Source organism: Nycticebus coucang, chromosome 8 (assembly GCF_027406575.1).
Source record: "Nycticebus coucang isolate mNycCou1 chromosome 8, mNycCou1.pri, whole genome shotgun sequence".
NCBI lineage: Eukaryota > Metazoa > Chordata > Mammalia > Primates > Lorisidae > Nycticebus > Nycticebus coucang.
The window spans coordinates 87,613,612-87,639,519 of record NC_069787.1 but is presented as its reverse complement, the minus strand read 5'-3'; the positions used below and the strand labels follow the sequence as shown (position 1 = coordinate 87,639,519).

Below are 25,908 nucleotides of genomic sequence, written 5' to 3'. Positions count from 1 at the left end.
GGACACAATGGAGACCTGTTCTAACTTCATCGGACTCAGAAGAAGAAAGAGGGTACCACTTAAAAAGATGGGAATTGAAGGCCCTCAGAACTATGTGTTTCTCGTGTGGAAATGGGGGAGGAGGTTCCTGTCAAAAGCCAGACAGCATCTGGCTTCAGTATTGCTTTGGACCACCCCTCCTTAGGGTAGGGAGAGATGCCGCAAATTGGAAGCTGGTTCCCATTTTAGGCCATATGAGAACGTCAACCATGAGGAGAACCAAACCAATCCAAAGCGATATTTATTGTTGTATAGGCCTGTTGCAGTCCTGAGGGGATCATCTGGTGTGGGTGTGGGTAGGAAGCTGCATGACCGCAGGGGTGAAGGGCAGACAGATGATGCCATGGACTGACTCTTGTCCAGATAATACATGGGCTGAAGGACTCAGCCACACTCCAGGAAGAGTAGGGAGGTAACAGGGGTCGAGGAGTGATGGCAGTAACAATATTAGTGGTGATACAAATAACCAAAGGATCCAGCGGTTACGATATAGAAAAGGTAGCAGTTTAAGACTCTGTGTTTTCATCTTTACATCACCCAAATCTGAGTTCAAATGCTGTCTGACAGGGTGAGGTACCTCTGTCTCTGCGAGACTGTTTCCTAACCCATGAAATAGGCACAGTAATTCGCACTTTGCTGGATTGATTTGAGGATTAAGGGGCCCATAAGTACATGTCTCTGAGCCTGGTTACAATAGTTGGCACACAAGTGGCCAGCCAAAGAGGGCAGCTCTTGATCCCTGATGCTTCCACAGCACGCCGGGATGCGTATGTCTGGTGTGACTGATTCCACTTGACAGATGAAGCTCGGAGAACAGGTAGGCTTACTCGGAGACCTCAGCATTTGCTGGCAGCTGTCTCCTTACTTTCCAGAGGCCCCAGAGTTCCTCAGTCCTTGTGTTGCGTTATTCCAGCCACCAGACTGACACTGGGACCATTCCACTTCAGAGGGAACTACAGAGATAGCTCCCCAAACCAAAACTCTGGGCCGAGTAACTCATTTGCCTTGAGGTACTGGTAGCTAAGAGAGAACAGCATCTTCACGGAGATGCCTCAGTGGAATGTTTAACCCAAACTTGGCAGCAATGGTGAAACTTCAGGCACTGTCCGGTTGGTGGGGGGTGGTGGTGGCCTTCCTGTACAGGACCTTTCTGCCCTCAAATCACAGCGTTGAGGATGAGCGGTTGCTTTTCTCTGATTGGGCAGAAGAGCTACTAGGGGGCGGAGAGAGGGCAAAATATGCAGATTTCTTGCCCTTGATTGGCGGAGGGGGCCCCTAGTGGAGGAGTCTGACGGAGTTCCACCCAACATCCTTCAGGGGCGAATTCCCAGTTCCGATACTTGCCTAGAAACGCACCGGACCGGTGCAAGAGCCGCGTTCTCTAGGAGTGTCCGGAGTGACTTGGGGACTGGGGCAGCCTCCGAGCCCAGGGCTGGGGCTGGCCACGCCCGGGCAGGCCTCTGTCCCCAGCGCTGGCCGGGGTGGATAAGAAGGGGCGGGAGGGGCCGCCTTGGGCCCCTGGGATCCTGGCGATCAGACCAGGGAGACTTCGGCCTGGAAGCTGGAGGAGCGGCGCGCGCCCGGGCTGACGCGGGTCAGCATGGAGACCTGCGTGCTGAACGTGGCTCCGTTGCTGCCTCCGGACGGGTGCTGGTATTTGGGCTTCCAGCCTAGGACACCCTGCAGGTGCCAGCGCCGCCACTTCCGTCGCAGCTCGGCCTGCACCTAGGAGAGGGAAGGGTGATCGGGCCGCTGCTGTGGAGCCTCCTTCATCGCTGATTGGGCTTCTCTTGATTTAGGCTGCTGAGCCTAATGTCCTCTTTGGGAAGTCTAAATAGAGAGACCCAGATCCTACCTTGGTCCGTGGAGTTGGGACTGGGTTCGGCCCAAGGTCAAATTAAGGCCTTGGAGTGGGAGGAGGTGAGAGGCAGAGAGAGGATCAGAGAATGCAGTCTAGGGGGGAAAGAGCTGCTGCCTAGGGGCCGCTGTATCTGTTTTCGCTGTCCTGGCCATCCAGCTCACCTAAGTGGATTTTTGTGCACATCGTAACTAGGGCTCCACAGTGACTCAGCCTTTGCTTGCATCCCACACGCAGTCCTGTTCACTCTGTGCACAACTATGTAACTAGGTGTTTTTCAAAGGTGTGCACGAAACCCTACGAAGTTGTTGTTGGAGACAGAGTCTCACTTTATCGCCCTGCGTAGAGTGCAGCGGCTTCACACAGCTCACCTCAACCTACTAACTAACTAACTCCTGGGTTTACGCGATTCTATTGCTTCAGCCTCCCGAGTAGTTGGGACCACAGGTGCCTGCCACAGAGCCCGGCTATTTTTTGGTTGCTGTTGGGCCGGACCGGGTTTGAACCTACCACCCTCGGTATAGGGGGCTGGCACCCTACCCACTGAGCCACAGGCACCTCCCCCTACAAAGTTTTGTTAAAACACAGATTCTAAGCCAGCAGGTCTAGGGTAGTATCAGAGATTTGAATTTTTAACAAGGTCCTAAGTGACACTGGTGCTACTAGTGTGAGGATCACAGCTGGAATAGCAAGGTTTAACCTGTCTTTGCTCTGGGCCCTGGGCCTGGGAGTTGTGTTCCCTGGTCCTCAAGGTCTGGGAGGAGCTTACCTCGCCATTGAGGAAGCAGTAGAGGATGGCCACCACACAACCCTGGGGAGGAAGGGGATAGGAGAGGTGAGATAGACAGGCCCCAAGAGCTCCCAACCCTGCCCCAAATCCTGTGTTCCCCTGGTTAAGGAAAGACTGAGCACAAAGTACTGGGCCAATACTTACTACAGTGAAAAGACTGGAATCTAGTGACAAGGGACCAAGGCCCTGGGTCAATCCCTTTAAAGGCCAGAGAAGAATGTAGCTTTAAGTCAACAGTTCATACCTGGAAAGACCCCACGACGAGCTCAAAGACCATTTTCACTCCAGGCTTAAAATTGTTGGGGAAGAAGGCAAACATGATGTAGTGCACTCCAAACAGGGGGATCAGCAGGAGTGTGGACTTGGCCAGCCTCCTGGAGACAGGGGAGGGGCAGGCTGTGGGTACATGTGTCCATACAATAGGGCCTGGCATGGGTTGCTGGGAGCACAGAGGTGGGGGCAATGACCAGGATGTGTCAGAGTGGATTGTTAGCTCCCCTAAATATTATGCCCACATTGGCTTTGGTACCACATCTGCGATGCCTCTGCCCTTATATCTCTGGCCCTCCTGGCCTGGAGGGAAGGGTGAGGGAGAAAGAAATTCCCTTTATTCTCACCCTTCTGGAGAGGAGAGTATAAAAGAGGTGCCAGTGAGGTTGATGCTTATCAGTGGATTTCAGCAAATGGGGAGATGTTCTCAGGTAACAAAGATGTTGGCTCCCCCTCTCCTGGTCTCAGTTTCCCAATCTGTATAATGGGGTAAATGTATGCTAATCATAGAAACTCCCACTATAAACTTGGGAGTGCTTTGAGGCTGTAAAGTGCAATGCATTCACGAGAGAACAATTCCCTACTGGGAATGAGAACTTCTGGGAAAGAAGTCTTTTTAACTGGGGTGCTGACCACATATGCCTATGGCCACTTGGGAGGCTGGTGGGTGCCCAAGGTTGTGCCCAATCACCAGGAATGACCCAGGGCTAATCAGTGGAGCCTTCTGTCTTTGGCTTTTCTGTTGTGTCCACTTTTCCATGAATTGCTACCTTCTCAGAGATTACATCCTTCTCCCTTTCCCTTCAGAGCATACTGGGAGTTTATGCTCCCAGTATGCTCTGAAGGTCCAGCTTCTCCTTCACAGCCTTGTGTGCTCAGTGGGGTGGGCATTCACTCCAGATGCTCACCCTCTCCCCTGGACAGGTCTCCTAGCCACCTGACCTCATAGCTGGTCTTGGCAGTGGGAGCATAGTTGCCTGGCTAGGAGAGGTCTGGGCATGCGGTGGTTAGGGTGAGAGAGAGTCTCTGCCTCTTTCTCTCCTGCCTTGGCAGTCAGTCCAGAGAGGACTAGCCTGGGGCCTCAGTTTCCACAGCAAGCTGGCCTTGCCCACCCACCTCCTTCTTGGACTTGGTTCCCAGTCATGCTAAGATCCTGAGCACTGCCCACCCCTTCTTGGCTGCAAACCTATCCCACACGCCAGAGACCGACAGATGGAGGCTTCTTTAAATTGAAGGCTTATGGGGAGGTGGAGAGTGGGAGCTCACAGCCTCTCCTTCAGGAGCCCCATCTCCAGCTCTCCCTACCCCCCTGCCTGCTGACAGCTGTTTCCTTTGCATCTCACCCACATAGACCTGGCTACAAGCATGACCAGCCTCAGATTCAAGCCCTTTCAAGCCTTCGTACGTTGGAGGAAATAAGGCCCCACTGGGTAGAGGCCAGATGTGCTGCCCCTCTGCAGACTGCAGACCCCCCAGGGCCTTTCCTTCTTGAACAGGAAGTGAAGCTCTGCCTACACACCTAGCAGGAGAGAATACTGTAACACCAGGAATGTGAATCTCAGTCTCATCAAAGAGAGTCACCAGAGTCCAGAATAGAATCCTAAATCCAGCAGCTCGTGACATTCTAGCCAGGAATCTTAGAAACACAGCTCAAACTCCCTATAGAGAAGCCAGGCCAAGAAGAACATTCTAGGACCCCAGGAGTGGTAGGCCCTTGTGGGGTGCCCCTGGTTTGGCTGTGTGCATGGCACTGATACTCAGTCTCCTTGGGCATGCCAACCCCACTTGTCTTCCCACAGCCTCCCTTTTCATAGCTTCACGTTTCTTTTTTTTTTTGAGGCAGAGTCTCACTTTGTCACCTTCAGTAGAGGGCTGTGGCATCGCACCTCACAGCAACCTCCAGCTCTTGGGCTAGGGCAATTCTCTTGCCTCAGCCTCCCGAGTTGCTGGGACTACAGGCACCTGCCACAACGCCTGACTATTTTTGTTGTAGTTGCCACTACTGTTTTAGCTGGCCAGGGCGGGGTTCGAACCCATCACCCTTGGTATATGGGGCTGGTGCCCTACCCACTGAGCCACAGGCACCACCCAGCTTCATGTTTCTTTAGCTCTGTCTTGAAGTCTTGCTGTTCCCATGAAAGCCTGCCTGTTTTTCCAGTCCTCCCAAGCACAGGGAACAGTCCTTATGCCTTTCCAAGCATTGTCCCATGGACACTATGTCCTCTTCTCCCTGCCCACAGTGATGTGCTCCCAAACCCTGAGGAGGGGGGTGTGTGTGTCAGTTCCCTCACAGGGGACTGTGTGGATGAAATGAAATAATACAAAGAAAGCCCTCAGCGCATGCCTGGCATGTAAACTGCAGATGCCATTATTATTCCTGGGGAATATTGAGTCCTGAATGTGGTCACTTCATTGGTATGCTGGGGGTTTCCCCAGGGCATTCATCTGCCATGCAATATTGTAACCCTTTTCTGTGCCAGGAACATGCCCGAGACTGGGCATACAGTATGGATAAAATGTAGGTTATCTCTGTCCCCGTGAGTCCCCTGGCTTGGCAGCAGATGCACACCTGGGAAGGATGCTAGATAGTGAGCACAGGAGAAGTGAGAATGGGCTCTCAGGGGCAGCCTGGTAGGGTGGGGCAGGGGCAGGGGACACTGGTGGGCTGAGCCAGGTCATGGCGGAGGTGGGCAAGAACAATGTGGCTTTTGGTAACTCTGGATGTTTGGAGGAAGGGGACTTCAAGGAGATGTGAGATGGTTTGAGCACTGGGGATGGAGGTATTGGGCCCACACTTACGAGTATGGGCTGCTGTCACTCTTCCTGATCTCTGGGGGCTGCAGTTTCTGAACCAGGATTTGGATGATGCGAATAAACAGAATGAAGTTCACCTAGTGGGTGGGACCCAAGGTCAGACAGAAAGGGGAGGCTGAGGCGGCCAGTTCCCCGGGCTGCTCTCTTGGCTCTTCCCCCAGGATCCTGCTGCACTCCTGCCACCTTCCCTCTTCCCTGGGTCTTCCCCTTTGGGAAGATCATTCAGGGACTCTGCCGCACATCCCTAAGGACTCTGCCCTCTCCCCAACCCTTTACTCTAGAAGAACTGGGGAATGGGGATGGAGGTGACACTAATTTCCTGTGTGACTTGAGTTACGTTGCCTCCCACCCTGGACCTTAGTTTCCCATCTCTAGGTGGTGGAGGCCTTACCAAGATGGAGGTGAGGATAGGAGCCTTTATGATCCACCACAGTGGGGAGTTGATGGTGTCCCAGCATCTAGCGAGTGTGGTGGGAGAGAGTGAGATAGGTTGTCCTTGGCAGAGGCATCAGTCTTCTCATTTGTCCCCCGTCTCTGCCCCTGAACCCTTTAGAAACCATGGGTCCAGAGTTTGTTGCTTCCTAGGCCCTCCTTCAGCCTCCCCCTCTGGGCCAAGTGCTATGGTTGGTCTACTTCCCAAGCCTGGGTGGCATCACGGGGCAGTGATGGCAACCAGGGGAGGGGCAGGGCAGCAGCTTACCCATCATCCTCGAAATAGATCCTGATGATGGTCCACACCATGGTGAATGTGCTAGGGACCCCTGTCCAGGCCAGGGGAGAAGGCATGAGGGAAAGATTTAGGAGGAAAAATCAGAAAGGAGGAGGGAGAAAGAATGGAATGGGTTTTCAGGGCTGCCATCTATGGTTGCCTAGATTATTCACTGTGCAAAGATGCTCCACATATGCCTGAGTGCTGTGTCCACTTACAGGGACAGTCTGTGTCCACTTACAGGGACAGTCTGTTTCTAATTTTGACCGAGGAACCTTATAGATAAGCAGTTATCTTTCAGGGACTGAAAGGGAAATGGAAGGACATTCACAGAATTTGTCCCATAGGTTGGTCCTGGGTGCGGCTGCCTGAGGGCACCTCCCTAGGCTCAGACATTTGGGGGACTTTTCTCAACCCTTGGCCAAGGCCTTTGTATACAGGCAGGACCTTCAGCCCAGCAAGGTCTAAGACTGCAGGCTGGATTGGCACCTTCCCCCTAGTGAGCTTCCCAGGCCATGTTCCCTCTGTCCCCAGCCTGGCAGCCCTCCCTGGTACCATACCCCAGCCGATGACTATGTACCCCCAGAAGTACTTCCGTTCGGAGAAGAAGGAGATGGCAAGCAGCGTGTGGAGGTAGAGACCCTCCACCAGTAGCCAGAAGAAGTTGGCCATGACACAGTACTGGAAGAAGACCATGGCTGCCTTACAGCCCACCTGCAGAGAGAGAAGCACAGAGGGGGCTCACTGGGGCTAGAAGGGGTCTTTGAATGCTCATACCCCCATCTGGGGTGACAAACCCAGTTACAGTACATCCAACTTCATTTCTTTGTTGTTTTGCATTATCCCCTTAAAAATGTACTCATTGGTTTTCTCATTATCCCTGATTTTAGATCATCTGATGGGATAAGCTGGTGATTTTAATTATTCAGGCATCAGTTCATCATTTATCCATCTTCCCATCTCTCTCTGTATATCCACCCATCTACCTGTGCGATCATCCACCCATCTATCCATTTATCCATTTATTTACCCATCAATGCACTAGACATCCACTACCAACTACCCATCTATCCATCTTCCATCCATGCATCTATCCCTCATATATTCATTTTCACCCATCTATCAATCCTTACATCCATTCACCTATCTCTCCATTCATCTACCAATGTACTCAGCCAGCCATCTACCTATCCATCCACACACCCACACGCCAGTCCACTCATGCATTCATCGACCTATCCCCCCACCCACTCCTTTGTCCAATATTCCTTGGTTTATTCATCTATCCTTCTGTCTGTTCAGCCATGCACGCATCTATTTACTTTGCTATCCACCAGTCTGCCCACCCACTCACACCCCCACTCATTCATCTTATTCCAATTAGGTTAGAAGGCAGCTGGAAGAAGACGAGGAACAATTCTTGCTCCAGTTTGCAAGAGTCTGCTGAATGTGTGTGGGGGTGGGCTCTGGACTACTGAATGGAGCCCAGGTAGAAGTGTGGAGCAGACTGGGATTGAGAAGAGATGGGGGAGTAGAAGTGCAGAGATGGGGGAGTAGAAGTGCAGAAAAGAAAAGGGGAGGGGTGGCCATTCCTCCTGGGGGTCAGGAATGAGTAGGGCAATTGTGGGGCTTTAGGTGGCCCACAGGACATGATTGGAAGGTCTCCAGACCCTCTGTTCTTTCCCAGAAACAGTCTCCCATTTCAGATCAAGCCTAGATGCCTGTGAGCCAGGGCTTAAAACCACCTTCCTCCAGGAAGCCTTCTGGCTTCCACATCCCACTGTATCCAGAACTCTGGTTCCCACCTATGGGACAACTCTTGGCTTGGAGACATCCTCAGAGAGAAGCCTCCCCTCCTCACTTTCCCTCCCTGTGTGTGGAAAGTCCATCCTCAGGCCATGCTTCAGTCCTTCCAGCTACAGGAGTGTTTGTTTCCTTGACCTTCCTCCTAAATGCTTTGCAAGAAAAACTAAGCTCTTAGGTCGGTTATCTGTGCTTTCACCTTGCCTTAGAAAAGCCTTACAGAGGGCAGTGCCTATAGCTCAGTGGGTAGGGTGCTGGCCACATACACTGAGGCTGGCAGGTTTGAGCCCAGCCTGGGCCTGCTAAACAACAATGACAACTGCAACCAAAAAATAGCTGGGTGTTGTGGTGGGTGCCTGTCGTCTCAGCTACTTGGGAGGCTAAGGCAAGAGAATTGCTTAAGCCCAAGAGTTTGAGGTTACTGTGAGTTGTGACACCACGGCACTCTACCAAGGGTAACATTAGGACACTCTGTGTCAAAAAAAAAAAAAAGCCTTACAGACCTATAGTGAATTGGGAAGACAGTCTTCAAAATTATCCTTAACAAGTGCACAGGAAGCTATAAGCTGTGCAGTGGCTCACAAAGTACGTGTGTGACTTGGCCCCCAAATCCTGGGATGGATCCTCTGAGGTAGGTCTCCTGGTTTTTTTCTCCCCCTTGTTGAGATGCCTAAGATTCCACTATCATGGTTCCCTCTTTGGGGAGAAGGTACTGCTGAGCCCTTATATAGTGGGGTCACTCATGAAGCAATAGGTCACTGACCACAAGGAACGGGTGGGAGCTAGGGCCAGCTTCAAGCTCTCACTCTTAGCTCAGGGGCACTCGGCAAGGGGCTCTTAGCTCAGAATCAATTGGACCCTTAGTGACTAGAGATGAATTCCTTAGATGCTTCCTTAACCTTCCTTCCCAAGGAAGGCCCAGAACTGGCCTGATGGCAGGGGCAGAACAGAAGAGGACTGCAGGTGTGTAGGCCCACTCCTGATGGCAAGGAGAAGTCTGGGGCACAGTGTGAAGGGTAGCATGGAGAGCAGAGCCTTGGGTGTGTAGATTGCAGAGAGCAGAGTCAGAAGGCCTTGGACTCCTTGCATGGGGAAACTGAAGAAGTTCCCCAAGGCCACACAGGAAGTTAGCAGTTGGGGTGGGGTGGAGGTCTGGGCTGTGGCCGTGAAGCGTCCCATTTCCATCTGCTCTTCTCATTGGCAGGAGCAGGTCTATGAGCTCTCAGATGGCTGAGCAACATCTGCTATAGCTGGGAAGGGAGTGAGATTTGAGAGGCTGCCATGTGGGGCTGGATGGGGGGTTGGGGTGGGGGAGGGAAGAGAGAGAGGACAGGCAGGAAGAGAAGAGGAGATGAAGGTGAGGCTGGGGAAGGTGGGCCAGAGCAGAGGTCCTTACCAAACCCTCAGAGCAGTGGTCCAACTCGCTGCTGTTGTAGAGGGCCAAGTCTTTGATGAAGACAGAGGCAGCTCTCAAGATGAAGGATATGAAGAGGTTCAAGTGGATGTAGTTCCGTGTACAGTGGAGCTTCCTGCATGGGGTGGGCAGATCTGAGAGGCTGAAGGGGCCTTAGACCCCCAACTCAGTCCACATCATCTTATGTTCTCAGCAAGCAGGTGCTGGGGAGCAGAGTGCAGGCCCTGTCTTGAAGGGAGTCCCATCCTGAACTGTGGGCTATGCCCAGGTACTCCATCCTCCTGTGCAGCTGAGCCTCTAAGTGCCTCCACCTTAAGTGTGGCCGTGCTCCAGAAGCCTCATTTCAGGGTGCAGGCCCTGCCTTCTGGTCCCTATCCCCAGGCACAGGGTCAACCTATGGGGACCAGGCTGCAACAGATAGAACCCCTTGGCCACCTGCTATCTCTATTGGAGGCTGACCTGGCAGGGGGCCTTGGGCAAGGATTGCATGCTATCCAGGGTTGGGGGGGGGGGGCGGTGACAGTCCAGGGGGCAGGACACGCCTGGGCCAGTGTAGGTCTCACCGTGGGAGTGACACTTGCAGGTCTGCTTTGAGCCCCATTGCTTGGACTGGACCTCACCTGAACAGGCTCAGGATAGCCGTGGCAACTAGAAGGGTAGCAAGGGACAGGCTGTAGCCAATAGTGTAGCCGGTCTTCACAGAACTGTAGAACATTGTCTGTTGCTGCTGGAGGAAGATGAGGGAGGATTTGGGGTGGGAGAGTTTGGGAGGTGACCCAGGGTTTATTGGCAGGAGTGCCCTGCCTTGGCAGCTAAGGAGGCTGAGGCCTGGGGCTCCCAAGAGCAGCTGAGGGGCACCCTTCAATCCCCTGACCCCTAACTTTCCAGGGAAAAGGATAGGACTGCCTCTCAGGGTGGGGAGGGGCTGCATTTACTTTTTCCTTCCTGATTCGCCAAGGATAAGTCAGTGGGGAAAGGAGTGAAGACCTCATACATTTTATTTATTCATTTGTTTGTTCTTCAGCTCTGTGTCGGACACCACTTCTGTGCCAGCTCTGGGCTTAGCACCCTAGAGGACCCCCACATGAGGCCCTCTCTCTGGAGGCACACAGGGAATGCCGAAAGTTAAAGACACTGGGCCTAATTTCCCATTTTGGGCTCTCAGGGGCTGGGGTCAGCAAGAAGAGGGCAAAGTGGGCTTCCTAGGGGAACAAAGCCCAATGGCTTCTTGCTTGGTCCCTCTCCTGATGCCTTCCCCATGGACACAGGGAGAGAGCATTTGTCATTGGGAAGCCCCTCCTTCTTCTCCACCTCTCATACCCTCCCTGAGCACAAGCAAGTGATTAGGAGGGATTTAGGGGAATTAGGGGATAAGGCCTCTTCAAAGGCTCCCTTGGGAGGAATGAAAGCCCTGTCTGGGAAGCGTGGCTGAGGGTGAGGCAGATGTCATCATAGACAGACACATATGTGTTTATACCTCAAAGCAGTGAGGTATGGAGCTAGGGGCTCCTAGCTGAGGACCCCAATTCTACTCCAGCCTCCCCATCAATATCCCTACCTGGCTCCCCATGCCCTTATCTGCTGCATAGCCAGAGCCCTGTCCTGGGACTGAGGACAACAGGTCCTGTTCCTGTCCCTGTCCCTGACTGGCTTTTGGGTATCCAAGGCTGGCTCCTTCCAGGACATGTGCCTCAGCCTCTGGATGTGATGGGGTGATGGTATCTGCCTGCTAGGCCACCCTCCAGGGCTGGAGGCAAGGCTCCCACAAGGCAGTGGGGGGCCCAGCCTGTGGCTGCTTGTACTGCCCTGGGGATCACCTCCTGTGCATCATCCTTGTGAAAGCCTGCTCCCACTCCCAGCTGGGTCAGCCATGGGATGAGTCCCCAGAAAGGTGGACTGGGGGAGGAGGCTGAAGGAGAGAGACCCCAGCAGGCTTGGGTCCTACACAGATAGCAGCATTCTGTGGGCAAGGGTGAAATGCACCTGGGTAGCAGTGGGGTAGGGATGCACTGAGGCCCACCTCATGTAAACTCGATGCATTCTCATCCAGGCCACAGGCGGTGGAATAAGGGCCGGGCTCCAGGGGTGTCCAGCCTTCATCGGTACAGCTGCGGCTCACGTTGCGGTCTGGGTGGAGGGCAGGGTCAGGGAGGAGGGAGGCTGAGGCCAGGAGTAGCCACAGGGGACTGACTGCCTCTATGGTTGGTACAGGGCAGAGAACTCAGCCCTTCTTCCCTCAACCCTGGTGCAGTCAGGCTCCAAATGCCTGGACCCAGACACCCAGGGCACTATAGGGGCACCCGGGTCAGGGAGAAGCCCCTGCAGAGATGCTGGGGGCCCTACTGCACAGATACCAGAATAGGAATAGACATTCCTGGGTTCAGTCCTACCCTGTCATGGTCTGAAAATGACCCCAGGAACAACATAAATTCTAATCCTTGTCACAGGCTCTACCTGGATCCTTGTACAGAATGATCCCCAACCCTTGCCATGAGCTGAATGCTGACCCTTGTTGCAGGGCTATGGCTGAGGTTGGAGCACACACCTGCCTGGGGCCTGTGAGGCTGGGCTTGCCTCCCATATCTGGTGAAGCTCAGATGTGCTGCTGGAGAGGCACCAAAGGTGTGGGTGTAGGGTGGTGGTTGGAGGACACCTGGTAAGGGTGAGATCTGAAATCCTTGTAAATGGAGAAGCAGGAAGTTTGTAGTGGGGCACCTGCCCAGGCAAAGGTGTGTGAGCAGGGGATCAAGCAGCACTGCAGTGCAGGAGCTTTGGGTAGAAGCAAGTTGAGGGTGGGGCAGTGGAGCAGCTGCACGAGATCTCCTCTGTCCTTGGAAGCTCAAGGCTGCAGCAAAGGGACAGGACCACTAAGGGGGCATGTGAAGTGAGGGTACCCTCAATCTCCAGCCCTGAGAAGGTGTCCTCTCCCCTGAGAGAGAGAAGGGTTGAATAGGCAAGAGGTGAGGCAGAGAAGAACCCCCCCTTCTTAGAACTTCATCACCACCACTATCATCAGCTTCATTGCGACAATTTCTGAGAACTTTTCACATGTCAGAGCACATTAGACACATCCTATTTAATTCACTCGACCATCCAAAAAAGAATGTCTGTTCATGTCACAGTTGAGAAGTAGAGATCCCAAGAGGTGGGTCACTTGCCCCGGGCTACACAAAGCGGACAGGGTAGAGCTGGTCTCGTTTCTTGAGTCTTCCCAGGTTAAGTGTGGCACTTGCCTGCACTGAGGTGACCTGAGGATTTATTTCAGAGTTCAGGTGCAGAGCTGGAGGAGGGGTCGAATTGTCCTATGAGTGGTCAGAGGGCACATGTGTTTGATATTTCCAAACTTTGCTGTGTGCTGGGAATATACTGGATGATTCCATATTCACTGTTTCTGCAAATCCTCCGGGCAACCCTTTGGAAGAGGTCTTTCAGTTTACTTTATGAATGAGGACCTGAGGGCTGGCTGGGGCTACAGGAGGGGCAGCCAGGAAAAAGCAGCCCAGGGATGGGTCTATTTCTATTGCATGGCCCAGGGAAGGCAGGAAAGACTTTGCTGAGGAAAGGGCATTGGCTTGGGTCAGTTTCCTGACGTGGCAGCCCCTTTTCTGCCCTGAGTTCCAACCACACTGCTGCAAGGGCTCCCGGGAGAGGAGAAAGGTCTTCAACAGCCCTCCTCCAGCCCACTCAGCTTCCTGAGGTTGTAGCCTGAGGTGGGCCTGGATTGGGAGGCTTTAGTCCAGCTCCTCTTCAAACTGCAGGTGCGGCCCCAGCCTTGGTTCTAGGAACTCACCACGGGCTCTAAAGTCACGGCTCCCACCCAGAATCTGATTCTTTTGGGGATTTACCCCCACCAGGCTTAGATGGGTAGAAAAGAGGGATAAGGTCCCAGCCTTGAAGTGAACCTCTAAAACTCTGGGCTTCCTACTCACCAGACAGACCAGGGCTTCATGAGACCAAGCCCAGTGACAAGGAGCACCTGGTATCATGAATTGTGCTGGCAGGGCCGGGTGACTCATCAGCATCTACACAATCTACATGGCAGCTTCACGTGTGTGTGTGTGTGTGTGTGTGTGTGTGTAGTGGTAGTGGGTAAACATGACTGTGTTAAGGTGAGGGATCAGGAGTTTTCATTAGTCCCGCTAAAAGCTGGGGATCCCAAGGCTAAGAGAAGTTAGGTGACTTGTTCTTGGTCACATAGCAAGGAAGCAGCAGGCCTGGGGCTCCAGACCTTCCTAGGCTCCCAGCAAGGGCCAAAAGGGCACCCTGTCTCCTGGACCCCTGGCTACCATCACTGGTGGGGCAGGGGAGGGGATAATGGGTCATCTTTAGGGCTAGGGGGCCTCTTTGAATAGCTCTAGGACTGTGCTCAGGTCTCAAAGTGAGTTTCTCTCAAGGAGATGTCAAAGGCAGTCATCATGGGATCCTGAGAAGCAGCCAGGCTGGGAACTGGTAGGCCCTGTGTCTGTGGAGGGGGATATGAAGTGCAGTGGGGAGGCGACAAGGGACTTTAACCCCATACCAGGAGGGATACCTCCATTCTCCCAGTCTCCTTCCACTCATATGTCTCAAAGAATAGTCATAGCCCTTGTTCCTCCCTGGGGTTCTCCATCTTCAGAGAAGCAACACTCAGTGACTAGAGCCAGAAATCGAGGGATGATTTTCTCCCCACTTCCTTCCCCTGTTCCCCATCTGTCACTAGTTCTGTCTCAGCCTCTCTTCCCTCAACACCACCACCATTTTTTCTCCCTTGTGTTTTTATTTGTTTCTTTTTGAGTCAAAGTCTCCCTCTGTTATACTGGCTAGAGTACAGTAGCATCATCGTAGCTCACTGCAGCCTCAAACACCTTGACTTTAATGATCCTCCTGTCTCAGCCTCCCAAGTAGTTGAGACCTCAGGTTTGTGTCTATTTTTAGAAGAGATAGGGTCTCACTCTTGCTCAGGCTGGTCTCAAACTCTGAGCTCAAGCAATCGAGCTACCTTAACCCCCCAGAGTGCTGTGCCAGGATAACAGGCATGAGCCACTACACCCAAACACATCTCCTCTGCTGGGAGGATTGTTCTAGCACCCAGACCTGACCACAGAGCTCTCCTGCCAAAATTCCTCCCATGTGCCCCATCCCAGCCAGCAAGGGCAAGCTTCTTAGTTGGCACCAAGATGTCCTTGTTCATGACATCATGACACAGGTGGTGGAGAGAGAAGGTGTCCCATAGACTGCACAGACATAGCGATCATAGGTGTCTATTGAGCTTTCTCGACCAAAATAGCCATCCCATTTTTTATTCTAAAAAAAGTCTCTTTATACACTCTTCGCTGCAGGTATGAGTAATAGAAAAAAAGTCTGTTTAACTATTTGACGGTAAAGACACCACAGATGGAAGATATGCAGATTATACGTTAAAGAAGCCACCACGAATTCTTTGGTGCCTTCACCAGCAATCCCTTGCCACCGCCTTCAGCTGTTTTATACAGCTAGGCACGTGGCTTCGTCCTAACCCTTCATGATTTTTGTCCTCTATTAGCTTTCTTCAGCTTTCCCTGTACAACCAGGCCTCTTCCTTGGGGAATACTCCTTCCTCAGTCCTGTATCCAAAGATGTGGGAGTTGGGCTGGGGAACATCCTACCCTACACTCACAAACTTCTCTCTTCAGAATTTAAGGTCAGTGGCTCACACCTTCTTCATCTAGTTGCCCAGGAAAGCACCTTTTTGCCTCTACATATTCAACCCCTAATCACAGTCTCCTATTTCTCTCCACCATATCCAAAGATTAGGTCCACCAAGTATAGCTGTGCTTGTTGTTCACTGCACAAGGGCATCTGGCTGATGGCCATGGGGGCTGAAATTGACTTCATATTCAGCTTGCCACCGTGTGGGCTCTAGTGAGAGGTTGATTCCACCTGAGTGAGGAGGGACTGACTTTTCTGGTCAGCACAAAGGCATCATATGGACCCCATTGTTGCTGGCAGCCCCAGGGTTAGCCAGACAGTGGGCTGGAGCCCAGGTTCTCAAGTGAACCTGCCTTGACACATTCCAGCAGAGACAGAAGGAAGAACTGTGGGGAGGAATGTAATTAGCTGAGTATGAAGGAGGAAAGCAATTAGCAGGTGCTTCCAGAGATCTAAGAGAAGGCTGGCTTTCAGGCTGTGCTGATGGTTTGTACTGTGTGGCTGCCGGAGGAACTCCCCTCTGACCTGCCCAGGCACTGGGTGCCCCGGGAGGAGGCTGCGAGGTGGGTGCTGGCCTGGACAGGCGCAGGGCTTTGACTGCTCCCAGACTCCACAGGAGGGCTTCAGGGTCTGTTCTTCAACACTGAGGTCACAATGCCGAGCACTAGGGGCAAAAGTGGCCCACCCCAAAGAGACTATTTATTCCACCTCCCAACTCCACTTTATACACAGAGAGACTGGAGTTCAGGAAGGAAAGGTCATCTGGAGTGAGAGATGCCTGAGTCTTTTGGCTCATCCCCTGAATCCTTATCTAGGGCCTGCTCCTGGTGGATCCTCCCCACCTCGACCTGCTTCTCCCTCAGTACTTCCTACCCAGTCATGATCCTCCATCAATCCTCCCCTCCCAGTCCTTGTCCTCCCTCAGTACTCCCCACCTAGTCCTGATCCTCCCTCAGTACTTCCCACCCAGTCCTGATCCTCCCTCAGTACTTCCCACCCAGTCCTGATCCTCTCTTAGTACTTCCCACCCAGTCCTGATCCTCCCTCAATCCTCCCCTCCCAGTTCTTGTCCTCCCTCAGTACTTCCCACTCAGTCCTGATCCTCCCTCAATCCTCCCCACCCAGTCCTGATCCTCCCTCAATCCTCCCCTCCCAGTCCTGATCCTCCCTCAATCCTCCCCTCCCAGTCCTGATCCTCCCTCAATCCTCCCCACCCAGTCCTGATCCTCCCTCAATCCTCCCCTCCCAGTTCTTGTCCTCCCTCAGTACTTCCCACCCACTCCTGATCCTCACTCAATCCTCCCCACCCAGTCCTGATCCTTCCTCAGTACTTCCCACCTAGTCCTGAGCCTCCCTTAGTTCTCCCCACCCCAAACTGCTCCTCCCTTAGTTCTCCCAACCCAGTCTAGCTATTCCCCCATCTCCCTGCCCAGCTCATTAAACCTAGACCTGGGAAGGGAGCACAGTTGATTCCTCCTTCCCCTTTGCTAGTCTCCCTGCCCTCCATAGACAAATCTCACACTTTTCTCCTCTACCACGCTCTGTGCCAGAATCCAAAATGTCATCATTGCTTACCTGTCTTGCAATTGGGTTTCCCATTTATACTCCTAGAATCCTTCTCATAGAAACTAGAGCTGTCAGTTAAAAACCTAAATTAAACTGTGCCAGTCCTCTGCGTAAAACCTGCCAGTGGCTTCTCACTGGACTTAGGAGAAAACCCCACATCCTCACCTCAGTTCCAAAGGTCCTGTGTGGCCTGGCCCCTGGCCCTCATCTCTTCCCTCCCCATCTCCCTCCCCTATGCTTGTTCCATTGACTATTGATTCTCTCTCTCGATTATTTTCCCACCTACCATCTCTGCCTGGTGCTTCCTTTTCTCCTCCAGGTCTGTAGACAGCACCTGAGTTACCTGTTACCTCTTCGGAGGGGCTGTTCATGAATGCCAGCCTGATGTCTCTCCCACCCTCCCTTTTCTCCCTCCCAGCACTTATTATTTATGACATATTTATTTGCTTACTATCTCTCCAATTAGAACATTAGCTCTGAAAGGGCAGCCCGGGGGGCTATTTTACCTCCTCCCCACTGTGTTTGTCCAGCCCCATGCCTGGCATTCCAGTGTGTGCTTCATTCACTGCAGGAAAGAATGACCCGATATATGTCGTTTCTTTAAGGACAAGCAGCAAGAAAGCCCACTTCCTGGAGGCGCTCCTCCTTTTGTATGTGAACATTCATTTAAGCAGAACGTGGAGGGGTGTGCAAGCAAAGCCGTGCAGCGGGTTCACCAAGCCAGAGAGGTCACTGGCTCCCAGCAGCGAAAGACTGAATCATGACCAGCCCAAGACAACAGGAACAGGGGAGCCATAATTTAATCAGGTGCTTGTCAGTCAGTCAGTTATCATTTGTTGAGCAAATATTTAGTGAGCTTTTCCCACATGCTTATCTTTATGTGAAGAACTAATCAAATCCCACGAGTCATTCAAAGACCCAACGCCATTGCCTCTTCTGCCAGGGAGCCCCCAGCATGCTGCAGCCCCTGTAGCCACTTTACTCCGTCTTCCTTCTTTGTTGACAGGTGAGTCCCCACCCCCACTGGGCTCACTCACATCACTGAAGCTTCCTCCCTCCCTTCACACTAGGGCTCTTACCTTCAAAGGGGGAGAAGAGATTGAAGATGGGGGGACAAGCCAAGACGACCACCTGGCCCTGGGGAGTGGCTGGCCAGCATGTTAGGTTGTCCCACATCTTGCTGCAGCCTGAGGGGTGAAGGCAGAAAACATGGGTCAGCCTGGTCCCCAGGTGCCTCCAGCTCTGGGGCCCGAGCCCAGAAACACCCACTCTTCCTCCTGCTGTGAGTCTCCTACTTCAGCCTGAGGTCTGGGGTGACACAGCCTTGCCCAGACTAGACAGGGCCCATCTGACAGGCAGGCAGAGAGAGGAGGCGTGACTATAGCTCGCTGGTCCTCAGTGAGGGATGGGGTGCACTGTGGGCATGTTTTGAACACTGGTGGGGGGCCTCCTCTGGCATTTGCTGGGCAGGCACCAGGCATGCCCAGGCAACCCAGCTGGTCCTGAACCATGAAGAATTGTCTCATGTACTGTGGGGCCTTATGTAGCCCCTGCACATCGTGTGGATAAAAAGCTTTTGTAAGGACCACTCCATTTTACATGTAAACACAAGGTATTTATTGCACATGTTTAACATACGTGGAGTTTTCCAGGAATGTAACTTTGTTGTGTTTGGAACTTAACTAAAAGTTGTTTAGTGTTTTGGAAAATCATGTTACCTACAGCAGTGCTGTTCATGATATGTGAGTTACGATACAACCACTTCCATGTATCAGTCTGCATTTATAGATCTCAGATTTCTGGAATTTATATTTAAGTACAACCTATAAATGTAAATTTCTAGGTACAACCTAAAACTACATCTTCTTTTAATGAAGTCATGCCTGAACATGTGCACGGTATTTGATTATAAATTACAGTCCTTGCCTTTTGTTCCTTCACATTATGGCTAGAACATCATTTTCTATAAAAGTGATAGTAAAGGAGGCATTAGAAAATGTCATAAAAAAGATATGTTGGGTACAATGGGGTGATGAGTATATTGGGGTACAGCTAGTTCTTGAGCAATATAGGTGCTCAGCAACACTGGACAGCAAAACTCAGATCCCAAACTGTGATGGTGAGGGGATTGTCAGAGAGTGAGTTCAGAGAAAACCATGCGTGGCAGGCTGTGTTCTCTGCTGTGTAGCCATCAGCATTGCAAAGCCTGGCCAGTGACAGGTGCAGGGTGGGGCCAAGGGTCTGCTTTAATAGGCAGATGTAAATGCCACATTTTTGTCCATTCAGGAGCTGAGAACTCCTGGAGCACTAAGACTACTCTGGACCTCCTCCCTTGAGGGAGGCTTAATTGTCTCTTTGCAATCCTGCCAGTTCTAAGATTTGCTCAGGAAACCCAACCCCTGAGCCAAAGTCAATGCCTGCTGGGCCCAACCCAGCCCAGCCCAAGTCCGAAGGTTCAGAAGTTCCCAAGAGGAGGGCCCAGGAAGAGGAGGTGGAAGGATGTTCTCACTTAGGGAAGAGCCTGGGGACTCTGAGTGATCGAGTGGGCTGGCAGGAGGAACGGGTACCTGCTGGCACTGTGGCAGTCTGGTGGCACCTGTAGCTGAAGGCTGAGGACATCTGCATCTCCTTAGGGTCTGGCTAGAGAGTACAGCCTCCCCCATGACCCCAACCACCCCCACCCCTGCCTGTCCTGAGGGCTATTGTGGGCTTGTTCTGGCTGCCAGTCCCTCTTCTAGTCTGTTCAGCCTCTCTGGAGGCCATGTAGGGGCCCCCCAGACAAGTCAAATCCTGCTCATGTTTCAAGACCTTCTTAATAATATCAGCAAACACTTACATAGCCTGTGTGTGTGCCTGGAACTATTCTAACCTCTTTAAATTAATGATGTACTTAACTCTTCCATTTCACAGATGAGGAAACTGATACACAGAGTGATTAGGCAACTATCCCGAAGTCCCATCTCTGGTGAATGGTGCAACCTATTCACAGGCTTCCTCTCCTGGTCAGAAGGGCTCGATGTCATTTCTCCGGGAATTTTGCCGCTGCTGGACTTTGTTTACCCTTCTCTGACAGTGCTGGGCACACCCTGTTTTGTAGGCCAGCTATTGTGTCTGAGTTCCTGCCAGACCGTGGGCTTTCTGAGTCTCCAGCTGCCAGCACAGGTTGGAGAGCAGATTCAGGGCTGGGCCTCTGGCCCTGAGCTCTCCTTCATCAGGGGTGGGACAGAACAGAGGGAGGCCAGGTTTGCCCTTGGGAGGCCACACTTGACCTCAAGGAATCTCAGCATAACCAAGACAGGGCTGTGAACTGGTGAGCAGGGCAGGGTAGCCAGGGAAGGGAGCCACAGCCACCTGGGGAATGTGGTCAGGGAAGCTTCCTGCAGGAGGCAGGGCAAGGCTGCTTTGCTTAGGCAGCAGTGTCAGGCAACAGCAGTGGAGGGGGTGACAGCCATGAAAATATTTGGTACCTGGAATGGCCTTTTGTCTTAGGCTGGGCCCTGGGAATATTCTGTGTGCTCACCGCAGGGAGGCCCCACAGACCTCATCACACATCACCAGACCCGTATAGACAAAGGGCCCCCACACTGTGTGTGCCTATCAGGGGCTGTGACCCCAAAAGGAAAGCCCAACCCCAAGCTGGGGGTGAGGGCTAGTGAGGCAGTATAGGGGGGTCTTTGCTGAATCATTTCAAGACTTGTGTCCACAGGCACATGCTGACATACACACAGACATCCCTGTATGTACACTCACCTGGATGTGGACAGACACAAGTAAACAGGGACCCAGAGACACACAACTGGCAGTGCCGTAGATGCATGTCTGGGTGTACCACCAACACGCATACTGCTAGACACACTCCCAAACTGGTGCACAGAGACAGCACACCAGGCAGACACGTCTAGGCATGTGCAGGCTTAAAAATACACACTCCTGACTTGCAGAGACACTCAAAGTCAGACACAGAATTACAGACCCTAGAGGCTCAGACAGCAACCTAGACAGATGTGGGCCAGGAGTACAGACATGGTTGTTCAGGAGCACACAGACCCCACACAGGGTCACAGGCAGACCATAGTCCCTGACCCATGCCTGCCCTCCTCTGGATCCTAGGCTGCTGGTGACAGGGTGTTGGCACCCAACTAGTGCGCTGTGCCAGCAGTGACCTCATCAGAATCACGAGGTGGCCTGCCCCAGGGCCTGGAAGGTGATGCAGAGAGGCCTAGAGTCTGGGGTCTGGGCCTCTCAGGGCTGCCCATAATCTTGCCGTTGGGGCCTTCTGAGGCCTGTCTGCAGCCTGGGCCTCTCTCTCTGCCCTGGCGGGGTAGGCTGGAGCACATAGGTAGTGGCAGGTGCAGCCACTCCTTGACCCAGGCCTCAGCCTTCTGGCCCCAGAAAACAGGGCCATCCTGCCTTGAGACTCAGGGCAGGTGGCTGAGAGCTGGGTACCTGGGCTAAGATTAAGGACAGGGGGTGGGGTGGAGGGAGTCACATGACCGTTGGCCTCAGAAGGGGGACGGGGTAGCCCAGGAGCTGCGAAGACATAAAGATGCTCTCTGCTCCTGAGCAAGGCTGTTCCACCACTAAGCTCAGCCTCGGGGGTGGGGGAGTGGCCCAGAGCAGGCACAGCCACAGCCGCCTCTGGCCCTGAGGTGTCAGTCCTCCCAATCTCCCACATGGGCCTTGAACCTGGCACCCACCCCCTAGTTCCTGTGGGCAGTCTGCCTAGGCGCCTTCCACCTTCCCAGGCTCTCTGTGTCTCCAGACCTGCCCACCCCTCCAAGTCTGGCTTAAATGGCATCTTTCTGAGGAATTCCTCCCATTCTCACCCTGGGCTGCCCTGAGCCATATGGGGCTGGTGGTGCTGCTACCTGGTCTGGGAAGTGGGCACCACCCTCAAACTGCCAGGCTGGAGCTCCCCTGGACCCCTGAGGCTGACCTTGACTTCTCTAAGCAGCAGGATAATGTGCTGATGGTTCCTCTAGCTTGCTAAGGGTGGGTTGGGAAGGGAAGGCCAGTGTGTATGCCCAGGGGCCTGTGTGTGTCTGGGTGTGCGGGGGGGGTGGGGGTGGGTGGGAGGCGTCACCATCAGTCCTCTGGGTGTCCTGATGGCAGAGCCTAGGGTTGAGAGGAAGAAGCTGGGCACCAACCCAACCACAGAGAATATTGCAGACCTGTCTGGACTGGGCTGGTTCCCCTTATTTTTCTGAACTACCAAGATGGCTTCAAACTTCTAAGTCTCTACGGGGGTCACACACTGTGACTGAATGTCCCCTGTTCTTCTTTGAGATGCTAACCCAGTACAGTACAAGGGTCTAATGAAGGAGAGTGGGGTTCTGGGGCCAGTTCACCTCACCCCAGACCCACTTTGGGCTGGGCAGGGGGTTCCTGGAACTTGCCCACTCTGAGTGTCCTTGGGCCCCTACCACACAGCATCCTGGGCAGGCTGGCAGTCATGGGCATCATCTCCATTTTTCCCGAGCAACAGGGACCCCTAAGGGCAGAGTTGGCTCCATGCACTTTCCAGAACCTCAGTTTAGTATGTCCTCTTCAGCTGATGCCAGAGCTCCCAGACCTAAGCTGGGTAATGGAGACGTGGAGGCCGGTCAGTCCCTTCCTTCTTCCATCTGGCACCTCCAGGCCCTCCTCACTAGCCAGCAGTTCCATGATGTGATCCCTGCCTGGGGTCCCCATTCAACAAACATGGAGTAAATGTGACTTGAATGGGGGCTCATGAAGTGAGGAAACACGGGGCGGCCTCACCTGTGGTCTCATTCTCCAGCTGGGCCTCCTCCAGGCACTGCCTGTGCTGCTCCTCAATCATCTGCAGATAGTCACACCCCTGCTGCAGACTGGCTGCTCTGCTGCCCTGGGGGACAGAGACAGGGAGGGGCTATGTCAGCCTTGGCCACAGGCTAAGGAGTGTGGGGCCCTGGGCCTAGTCCCTGCTGAAACGGATCTTGCCCCGGTGGGGATCCAAGTTTGGCTGAACCCTAATCCCAACCCCAGGCTGAATCCCCATCCTAGCCTGAATGAAACTTGAACTTGACCTGGATCTGACCTCAAACAGTTGTCCACTGTCTCCAAGGTGGGGTCTGCCTCAAGGAGACCTGTCATGGCAACTGCGCTGCAGCTATAACAACTCTGTCTCTTCACAGGCGGCACAACCCTGGACAGAGGCAAGAGGGCTGCTCCTTAGAGCCCTGAGCTGGCCCCCTGCACTCTGCTACGCTCTAGCTTGGCTTGGGAGTCCTCTGTCCCTGCCTCAGTCTCCCTGGATGGGTGGGGTCTATTGGGCTACCCTGCTGTGCAGAATTAGACCTGGCCTTTGGTTCCTAGGGCTAGGCCTGGGAGGAATTTTCCAGCCTTTGTCTCTACTCCAGGAGCCTGTGCTCAGTCTCTTGGATCCCTGGGCTGGGAAGGGGACTCTGGACTTCCTTGACCAGATCTCACCTGCCTCTTCTGTACCTTCTAAATAATTAACTATACCAGATCTAAAAGGGGTAGGGGAAGTTTTAGGAAATAAAAGAGGCCCCTTTAGGGTCCCTCCAGCCCTACTCCCGACTCAGAGAAGGTGAGCAGAAGGGATGGACAAGTCTAAGCTTCTCCCTTCTTCTCGTTTGGGCTCTAGACAAGAATTGGGATTGGGCCAAATCTGTGTGACAGGGGACATTGGCCTTGGGAAAGACATGTGAGTGTGTGTGTGTGTGGGTGCCGTCCAGGAGTGACCAGAAAAATCCAGATCTTGGGAATGCATGTGTGGGGAAGGGTAGATGAAGGCCTCCAGGGAGGAGACCTGCTGAGCTGGTGGCAGCTCTTTTCTCTTTGACTTCAAGAAAGTGGTTTCTGGCCCTGGCAACCCCACATTAGGTTCCTCATCTCTGCCTGGGGAGAGGAAAATGTCACAGTCCCTGCCAGGGCCACAGGAGGGGGTCTAGCAAGACCTCTCCAGAATCACACATTCTCAGTGTTTCCTCCAGCCTGCCCCCCCCCCAACCCCCCTGGACAAGGAAGGCCCTTGAGGCCTCAGTTTCTCTGTAGGCTAAATGGGCCTTAATCACCCCTCCCCTGTTTCTTAAAGTGTGTTTGTGGAAGAACCTGGGTACGGGGCTTTCCTTCATTTCCTTCTTTTAAGGGGGTCCTCCTGGCCCACAGGCACCAAAGTACTTAGTGCTTTGACCATTATTCTACATAAATCAGCCCCACTGAGGGCTCTGCATCCCACATGGCAGTGGGCTCTCCATTGCTGTGGAGGGAAAGGGATCCAAGAACGTCCAAAGGCCATGCAGCTAAGTCTGTGCCATCTCAACAGCTCCCCTGCTCCTTGCTGAATGCTTTGGTTGGACCTCATTGTCTCACAGATGCCCTGGAGTCCAACTTTGCCATATGCAGCTGGCACCATGGCTAACCTAGTCCAGGTCCAGGGGAAATCTCCTTGTCTAAGACTTTGCTCAGACTTCCTCAGTGTCCCAGATCTCACCTGCCCATGAGCCTGGAAGGCACACAGCAAACATGGGTTTTATCTTGGAGCTTTAACTTTATCAGCCAACTGGGGTAAAGACATTAACTGGTGAGTCATTTAAAACTTGGCCTATTGAAAGTAACACAGATATACTATGGAGCAGAATGCAGTTATTTGTATAACTGTTAAAAGAAAAGATATGAGACTTGAAGGAAACTTTGTTTTCTGTGGTTACTCTTTGGGGTCAGGTGCTTCTTCTTTCCCCCTACAGCTCTCAGGCTGAAATGCTCAAGATGCTCTATCTTTAGGGATCTGTTGCTGTCTTCCTCAGGTGTAGGGAGAAGACTGTCCAGGAGGATCTCAGAGGTGGCCTCTGGAAGAGGAACCTGGGGACTGGCCATCCAAACTTGTGTCCCATCATTGGTCTATTTTGCTAATCCTGGAGCACACTTGTCCCCAAATTATCTTCCCAGCTCTGGTGTCTACCAGCAACAGGGTTCTGTCTGTTTTCTGGACCCTTCTCATCCTCTCCTGCTTCTCCTTCCCATTCTCACTTCCCATCACACTGTGGTGTGAGAGCAGGACGGCTGGTAGTGGACATCTGTTGTTTCTGCCTTCCACTGTTCTTTACACTCCTGTAGTGTCACATCCTCACTTCTGTCTGGGAAACTGCCTTCTACTTCATGAGGGTCTAATAAACCCCCTTCCAGAGGTTTGACAAGTGACCAAGACTTAAGTCAACCAGAGCATTCCTGGCCACAGTGCCTGGCACATAGCCCAAGTCAGCCTACTCAAAGTCAGGAAGCTCACCCCTGGGACTTTGGATTAAGCAATTAGGCAAGTGGATTTGTTTTTTCTAACTGGGCTAGAAACCTTAAAGGATGTAGGGGCTGGAGCTTCTACTGCCATCTTGTTGACAAGTAAAACATGATGATGAAGGGCATACAGCTGGAGGTAGAATAAAGAGATAGAGAAAACCCAAGTCCTTTTAACATGGTCTGAGCCCCTGAACATAGTTATGCCTGAAACCAGCTTTGCTACCAGAAACTTGAGCCAAAGCCTTTTTTTATGGCTTGAGTCAGTTGAGTTTTCTGTCCCTGTGACTATAAGGGTCTAGCCTTATGGGCTGAAAAAAGACAATGGGTGACCTCACTTCCTGGGCCCTTTTAAGCTAGGGCTATGGCCATATGGTTTGCCAAGAGATATTTCTTTCCCAATCACTGTGGGTACCTTGGGTTTTGGCAGCTTCTGCTTGCCATTCTCTGTTGGATCAGCTTCTGTATCCAGCTCTGCTCTCCTAGCAACCACAGAGCCTCCCTGAGAAGCAGTTCACAGAGATGGGAAGGGTGGGTACAGGAGCCTGGTGTCTCTGGATATAGAGGTGGGGGTGGTCTTGATGATAAGGTCTGTCTTTGCCACAGGTTAGTTGAGTGCCAGGCCGCATTCGGAGAGGAGTAGAGGAAATGGAGCCCCCAGGAGAGATGTGAGGTCACTCAGCAAATGAACATTCCCAGATGGG

The 25,908-nt window shown here is 52.8% G+C and overlaps 1 protein-coding gene across 3 annotated transcripts in view; it reads right to left on the bottom strand.

Moving 5' to 3' along the window:
• Window positions 1-262: 262 nt before the first annotated feature.
• VIPR1 (vasoactive intestinal peptide receptor 1) overlaps window positions 263-25,908 on the bottom strand; it is a 34,367-nt gene continuing 8,721 nt past the window's right edge. Inside the window, exons 2-13 of one of the 3 annotated variants that reach the window (XM_053600670.1) lie at window positions 22,691-22,796; window positions 18,010-18,117; window positions 11,718-11,824; window positions 10,318-10,424; window positions 9,680-9,812; window positions 7,041-7,194; window positions 6,472-6,532; window positions 6,163-6,229; window positions 5,757-5,848; window positions 2,932-3,061; window positions 2,667-2,708; window positions 263-1,764 (exon numbers count right to left, since the gene is read on the bottom strand). In XM_053600670.1, the coding sequence (XP_053456645.1) occupies window positions 1,573-1,764; window positions 2,667-2,708; window positions 2,932-3,061; window positions 5,757-5,848; window positions 6,163-6,229; window positions 6,472-6,532; window positions 7,041-7,194; window positions 9,680-9,812; window positions 10,318-10,424; window positions 11,718-11,824; window positions 18,010-18,117; window positions 22,691-22,796 (1,299 nt within the window). In that variant the 3' untranslated portion in view covers window positions 263-1,572. The remainder of the gene's footprint in view (window positions 1,765-2,666; window positions 2,709-2,931; window positions 3,062-5,756; window positions 5,849-6,162; window positions 6,230-6,471; window positions 6,533-7,040; window positions 7,195-9,679; window positions 9,813-10,317; window positions 10,425-11,717; window positions 11,825-18,009; window positions 18,118-22,690; window positions 22,797-25,908) is intronic. The other 2 variants (XM_053600671.1, XM_053600672.1) reach the window with 2 other exon arrangements.